General features: G+C 47.0%; 1 protein-coding gene across 1 annotated transcript in view; it reads right to left on the bottom strand.

Annotated features, from left to right (window-relative positions):
* LOC108801967 (semaphorin-6D-like) overlaps positions 1-7,689 on the bottom strand; it is a 52,213-nt gene that overhangs the window by 36,700 nt on the left and 7,824 nt on the right. Inside the window, exons 5-6 of the mRNA XM_018573871.1 lie at positions 1,969-2,070; positions 669-759 (exon numbers count right to left, since the gene is read on the bottom strand). Of these exons, the coding sequence (XP_018429373.1) occupies positions 669-759; positions 1,969-2,070 (193 nt within the window). The remainder of the gene's footprint in view (positions 1-668; positions 760-1,968; positions 2,071-7,689) is intronic.

Here is a 7,689-nt window from a genome sequence, read left to right as displayed (position 1 = left end):
TAAAGGACAATTATCAGCAGATTCTGCAGGTTGGGGAGATGCGCGGTAGGGTCACGGTGGCACGCTGAGCGCTGCTTGTTTAAAGAGGACCTTTCGCCCCCTTCACGGGTCTGACAAAGTATTTTTATATCGCAGCAGCATTATTATTAAAGGCCGAGCTCCGGTCCAGTGACTTTGCCGAGGTTTCTATGAAGCATCAGTCTGCTGCAGGCAGGAGGAAGCATTTCCCCAGTCTCCCCTCCCCCAGTGATCAGTCTGCTGCAGGCAGGAGGAAGCATTTCCTCAGTCTCCTCCCCCCCAGTGATCAGTCTGCTGCAGGCAGGAGGAAGCATTTCCTCAGTCTCCTCCCCCCCAGTGATCAGTCTGCTGTAGGCAGGAGGAAGCATTTCCTCAGTCTCCCAGTCTCCCCTTCCCCCTGTGAATTCACAAGGAGAGAGGCTGCTCTGCGTCAGTCATTCTTGAACACAGCCAAGAACTGCGCAGGCATCGGGATCTACATGATTACGTCCTCCCTACGCCGGCGTATCAGTCCAGGAAGTACATGCCGACCCTGGGTGATGCCTGAACAAAGATGGCTCCGTCCTTCCGGAGAGAAAACCAGATGTCTGGGGGGCAACTGCGATATCTGATGACAGGTCCACTTTTAAAAAAAACGTTTGCCGTCTTACCTGCAAAGAGGGCCACGTTGGTTTGCTTGGCGTCAAAGGGGCACCGCGCTTGGCCGTTAAACTCTTCGCCTTCCTGCTCCAAGGTTTTGATCTGGAATGATAAAACGGGAGTTTCGTTCCATCAAAACCATTTCGTTAAAAACCTACGGGACAGCCTAATGTCTTCCTGTTCTTCACCAAGTCCAATATTTGTGACCTTCACCCATAACGGTGTCTGGGGGATGAGTGAAATTGGACTTATCACTTCATAAAAATTTTGGTCAAATTTTGCCATTTTGGTGACATGCATTGGAGTCAATGTGAAAGGCTGAATTGAGGGGATTTGAAAGGGTGTAATGGGCTATACATGACTCCTGAAGGTTACGGAAGCTTACAACTAGGGATGCACCGATACCGGTATTCGGTATTTTTTTCCGGTACTCGCCGAGTACCGGAAGTTCTGTTCAGGAAGCGTGTAAGACTCACCACCTGGCTTCCTGATTATCAAGGAAGCCGTCCCCATGCTTCTCGTCACTGTGACGAGAAAGCACGGAGCCGGCTTGCTGGCCAATCATGGATGCCGGGCGCCGTGCAATGACCCGGCGCCCGGCTTCCTGATTGGCCAGGAAGCCGGCTCCACGCTCCCTCGTCATGAGGTGACGAGGGAGCATGCAGCTGGCTTCCCAGGTCAATCAGAAAGCCGGGCAGCGCGTCATTACATGCTGCCCGGGCTTTCTGATTGGCCGGGAAGCCGGCTCCATGCTCTCTCGTCACAAGTCCAATCAGGAAGCCGGGCAGAGTGTAATGACATGCTGCCCGGCTTCCTGATTCAGGAAGTATCGGGCTAGGCATCGGAGCATTTGGGTGAGTACTAGTACTCAGTATCGGTATCGGCACCGATACAAGTATCGGTATCGTTGCATCCCTACTTACAACTGAACTGCGCCTTTTCTTTTGCCCAAAAATGATCCCCTTGTGACATCGTGATCATGTGGCTTCAAGCAAGTCTTCATGGTAAAATTGTTAATTTCCACAAAATTTTGGTAAGCCATCATTTCTCTGCGAAATTGCTCTACTCATCTCTACAGACTTTCTTGCCAGAAGATATTTCTCAAAGATCTTACAATTTTCTGTTGACCATTTCCCTCTAGTATTGACCTACCGGGCAATAGATACCTTGACTCACTGGATCTGGGGGTCAAGGGTTATACTCCAAAATGGGTAGACACCGAAAACAATCCACTCTGCACGTATCTACAACCCCTCCATGGTCTCTATGGTCAATAGAAAATCGCAAGATATTGCAAACAATTCCTCTTACCTTGTAGTTTCGGCATATCGGGTTGAAGGAATTGGTGCCGCAGGCGATGAGGGTTTGGTCATTCTTGATTACCAGAACTTTAATATAGTTGTAGCACTCGTCCTGAGGAGGGAAAGTACATCGGTGTTTAATTGTACGGCCCTTATGATTGTTCCTCAATATCTAAACAGACTAAAGGCAAAGAGGTGGAGGTCGTCGTTTTGAGAGCTGTTGGCCATTGTAGCCAACCAGTCAGTGATACCACTGAGGAACCGTTGTGGTGGTCATTGTGTAGATGAAGCATTGGACAACAGTGTTTGCTAGTGTAGCCAACCAATCAGTGACACCACTGAGGAACACTTGTGGTGGTCATTGAATTGTGTATCTGAAACATTGGACAGCTGTGTTGGCCAGTGTAGCTAACCAATCAATGACACCACTGATGAACAGCTGTGGTGGACATTGCATTGCATAGCTGAAACATTGAGCAACTGTGTTGGGCAGTGTAGCCAACCATTCAGTGACACCACTGAGAAACACTTGTGGTGGTCATTGGGTTGTTTAGCTGAAACATTGGACAACTGTGTTGACTAGTAGCCAACCAATCAGTGACCCCGCTGAGGAACACTTGTGGTGGACATTATGTTTCGTAGCTGAAATATTGGACAATTGTATTGGCCAGTGTAGCCCACCAGTGACACCACTGAGGAACACTTGTGGTGGTCCTTGTGTAGATGAAGCGTTTGTCAACAGTGTTGGCCAGTGTAGCTAACCAATCAATGACACCACTGAGGAACACTTGTGGTGGCCACTGGGTTGTGTAGCTGAAACATTGGACAACTGGTTCCAACACGTGCTCTCACCGAGACCTGTTTTCCCGACATAAAACTTTGAAACTTGCACTTTTTTTGAGGTAGAGAAGAACATGCGAGTTCGGTTCTATCCTTGGCCAATGAACTACGTACAATGTAACTGCTTTTAATTGCAGATTAATTATTTAATCGGCAAATGCTTTTAAAAGTTTAGACTTCCCTGGCGTCGGCGAAATCAAAAAGCGATAACGCGTAGGAATAAACTGAAGGACTGTATTATACATACGAATGTTGTTTTCCTTTATCTAAAAATGGTGAATGGTGAATGGTGAAGGTAACGCCGTGAAAGGACGAGGAACCTTGTAAAAAAAAGGAGGCCATGATTCAAAACGTTTCCTTTTATCTCCATGCGGATCGTTACTAAGAAGCGGGAACTGTGTGTCCAGATCTAATCACCGGGGAGATATGACAAAGCGTCGCCGGGATGAAAACAACAGGCACACGGCGGGGGCCTGGTTCTCGGCAATCCTGCGGCGAACGTCCGCAGGACTATCTTTATTCATGAAGAGCTGGCTCTTGTGATTTTTATCTGAGGTGGTGCATCTGAGGAGAAGCGGGCTATTACTGGCGTAATAAATGTTCGGCCGGCGAGGGACATATCGAAGGGGGCCCAACGGATGACGGATGTAGGAGCTGTTCCTCACGCGGGGCCGTTTTCTTGGTCTGCATCCTGCCGATGGCGACCCGCACACAGGAGGCTCTTCCATCACGATTGAAGTCTTGAAAGCCTTTTGCGCCAGAAAATGTCACATGATGGATGGGCTGTCGGTGGAACGGTGATGGATTAATGCCAGCTGAAGCTCCGGTTAAGGCGCGCTCATTTATAGGCAGCATAAGAAGCCATATTGCGGGATATAAGAGCAGTCGCGCCGATGACATCAGGGAGATACCGAAGGGGGCAATCAATCAGTACTAGGGACACGACGACGGCTAATGGGAGGCCACCATTTTGTGGCAGAACCAGCACCACCATGTAAAGTGGACCTTCCAGTAACTTTACAAATCTGCATGAATGCATTTCTTCAACAGTATTATTTTTCGGAAGGCTTTTATCAGTAAACAAAGCTCTTTAGCTCTGGTCAGATGTCTAGGACATCATCTGCAGGTAGGAGGAAGTATTGCCTCAGTCTCTCCTCCCACAGTGATCAGACTACAACATTGTAACTGTAGATGGTGACCCTGGATGATGCCTGGACATGGATGGGGTGCCATCTTGGAAAGGAAAGCAGATGAAGGCATTGATCTCTTTCCTGGATGATGCCTGGACATGGATGGGGTGCCATCTTGGAAAGGAAAGCAGAGGAAGGCATTGATCTCTTTCCTGGATGATGCCTGTACATGGATGGGGCACCATTCTTGAAAGGAAAGCAGATGAAGGCATTGATCTCTTTCCTGGATGATGCCTGTACATGGATGGGGCACTATCCTGGACAGGAAAGCAGATGTAGGCATTGATCTCTTTCCTGGATGATGCCTGTACATGGATGGGGCACCATTCTTGAAAGGAAAGCAGATGAAGGCATTGATCTCTTTCCTGGATGATGCCTGTACATGGATGGGGCACCATCCTGGAAAGGAAAGCAGATATAGGCATTGATCTCTTTCCTGGATGATGCCTGTACATGGATGGGGCACCATTCTTGAAAGGAAAGCAGATGAAGGCATTGATCTCTTTCCTGGATGATGCCTGTACATGGATGGGGCACCATCCTGGAAAGGAAAGCAGATATAGGCATTGATCTCTTTCCTGGATGATGCCTGTACATGGATGGGGCACCATTCTTGAAAGGAAAGCAGATGAAGGCATTGTTCTCTTTCCTGGATGATGCCTGGACATAGATGGTGCACCATCCTTGAAAGGAAAGCAGATGAAGGCATTGATCCCTATCCTGGATGATGCCTGGACAAGGATTGGGCACTATCCTGGAAAGGAAAGCAGAGGAAGGCATTGATCACCTTGAGAGGTATTAAATACCTGGAATTGTTAGACTGACACATAACGTCACATGTATGCACTCCATATTAAAAAATGTAATGGGTCCATTTTAAGGTGGCCATCCGTTTGGCAATAATGGATAATGGTTGCCAAGTGTATGGCCGGCACTGGCCCCAATAGGTAGGTATTGTGGAAAAACCATTTTTTACATCAACAGTATACCGCAATTCTGCTTTTTTAGGATCTTCAGTCAATTTCGCTCAATGCTTGTTGGGCCCCCAACCTCCAAACCACAAACAAAGTTTCTCCCCGAAGCCGTCGTCAAACTTTCGCCATCGAGAGAGGTTGAAGGAGGCCAAGATAAACCGCCAGTATTTATATAACTACGGTCTGACACCAATAATTTTGATTTATCCTTGTTGAGCACCTTGAGAAAAGCAATCGATAAAGCCTATCTACTTTATACAATCCAATAGATAACATAATGAAAAGCCCTCACGATCAATGTGAGCCAATCAAACCCTGACATTGCTGATGGCGGATTAAAATACGAACAAATGACAGGGCTGCCACTAGGCAAAGGTTGGCAGTCTTCTAGGTGAAGGGTCCTGCTGAAGTCTGGAATGTGGTCTTAAAAATACATGAAATGAAAGGCTGGGCTCCTTCATGCCTTTTAATGGGGAGTCTTGGCTTCTTCATACCTTTTAATGGGGAGTATTGGCTTCTTCATGCCTTTGAATGGGGAGTCTTGGCTTTTTCATGCCTATAAATGGGGAGTCTTGGCTTCTTCATGCCTTTTAATGGGAAATCTTGGCTTCTTCATGCCTTTGAATGGGGAGTCTTGGCTTCTTCATGCCTTTTAATGGGGAGTCTTGTCTTCTTCATGCCTTTAAATGGGGAGTCTTGGCTTTTTCATGCCTTTTGAATGGGGAGTCTTGGCTTCTTCATGCCTCTTAATGGGGAGTCTTGGCTTCTTCATGCCTCTTAATGGAGAGTCTTGTCTTCTTCATGCCTTTAAATGGGGAGTCTTGGCTTCTTCATGCCTTTGAATGGGGAGTCTTTGCTTCTTCATGCCTATAAATGGGGAGTCTTGGCTTCTTCATGCCTTTAAATGGGGAGTCTTGGCTTCTTCATGCCTTTAAATGGGGAGTCTTGGCTTCTTCATGCCTTTAAATGGGGAGTGTTGGCTTCTTCATACCTTTTAATGGAAAGCCTTGGCTTCTTCATACATTTTAATGGGGAGTCATGACTTTTTCATGCCTCCTAATGGGGAGTCTTGGCTTCTTCATGCCTCTTTAATGGGGAGTCTTTACTTCTCCATGCCTTTTAATGGGGATGTTGGCTTCTTCCTGCCTTTAATGGAGAGTCTAGGCTTCTTTATACCTTTTAATGGGTAGTCTTGTCTTCTTCATACCCTTTAATGGAAATCCTTGGCTTCGTCAAGCCTTTTAATAGTTACTCTTGGCTTCTTCATGCCTTTTCAATGCCTAGTGACCTATCTGTGAGAGAATCTCTTTGCAGTCAAAAACCAAGGCTGCAATCACATCTGTGCTTGTGCATTACCATGAGCGTTTGGTAATGAGACAATGGTGGTCTTGAGATGCCTTGAGTGAGTCTGAGCTTCTGGTGTGTTGCTGCACCTTTAAGGAGAATGAGGCTACCTCCAGGTTAGGCTCTTATCAATATACCCATAGCTATACATGACCCAAGTTTGGAGCTCAGATCGTTTTCAGTTAGGGGTCACACTTGACGGAAGTACCTTGATGTGGAACATGTATTCAAAACCATACACGAGGCACCTAAACCCTTTAAGGCACCACAAAGCAAAAATGTGACTACATATGGGGTAAAGTATGCTGGATTGGCCAAAATTAAGTCAGGAACTTTTTTTTGTGCGTTAGACCTCATTGAGGTCCCATAGGATATGGGGACCGTAGGGTAAAAGCCAAGCAAAGTATGCTGCGTTGGGCACAAATAAGTCAGGAACTTTGTGTAGTGCGTTAAACCTCATTGAGGTCCCACAGGATATGGGGACCGTAGGGTAGAAGCCAAGCAAAGTGCACTAACTTGCATGGCAACACAATTTAACAGTTGTTAATAAGGCGCATTCATATGGGTTAATGGGCCCTGAAGGTGTATTAACTGGCAGACGGCAATCATATCCCTTCCCATGAGGCCTGCACTGCCTACAAGACCATCACAGGCTTTGCTGACCCAGTTCAAATGGCTTCTCGGAAGACCCTCATTGAAAATTCCTCCGATGACATTTGTGGTATCCAAAGCTTTGTGGCGGGGTGGCTGTCCTCTTAGCAGGGCCCCTACACTTTTAACTTTGTAATGATATATACGGGTCTGTGAAAAGTGAGGCCCCCGCCGAGCTGCAAAGGAATAATAACGCTTTCTTGTTGTGAAAATGACACCTGAAAGGGGCTCCGGTGCATGACGGGGATGGCTGTAGCGCTCGCCGCGATGTCTGGCCCATTATGTATTCCCGCTGGCTGTTCCCTCCAGATGATGGCCTCTCATGTGGAGAGAAGAAACTGCCGGGTATTGAAAAGCGAAACACATTTCCTCTGCACACTGAAAAATTTTTTTACCGCTAGAAATTGGTATATTATCCGTCTGGTTTGCTTCTGTCAATCAGTCTATGTCAGAGACACATCCTTTGTAATCGTATACGGTGTGCATTTGTGGAAGCCATAATTTCATAGTTTCTCCTTCATATCTATCTATCTATCTATCATATCAATAGCAGAACATATGACTGCTATAGGGCCCAAAAGCACACGGGGGCCCAGCACTGTCTGGCTACACAGTGATATAGGCCGGTACCAACAGCATTTGGCAATTACATAGATGCAATCATTGCAGTGGCGCAAACAATCGCCATAGCGACCCAGGCAGCCGCTATGGGGCCTTGGGCACAGGGGGGGG

Source organism: Nanorana parkeri, unplaced genomic scaffold, assembly GCF_000935625.1.
Source record: "Nanorana parkeri isolate BGI_ZX_2015 unplaced genomic scaffold, ASM93562v1 scaffold2587, whole genome shotgun sequence".
Lineage (NCBI taxonomy): Eukaryota > Metazoa > Chordata > Amphibia > Anura > Dicroglossidae > Nanorana > Nanorana parkeri.
This window is presented reverse-complemented; position numbering and strand designations above follow the sequence as displayed.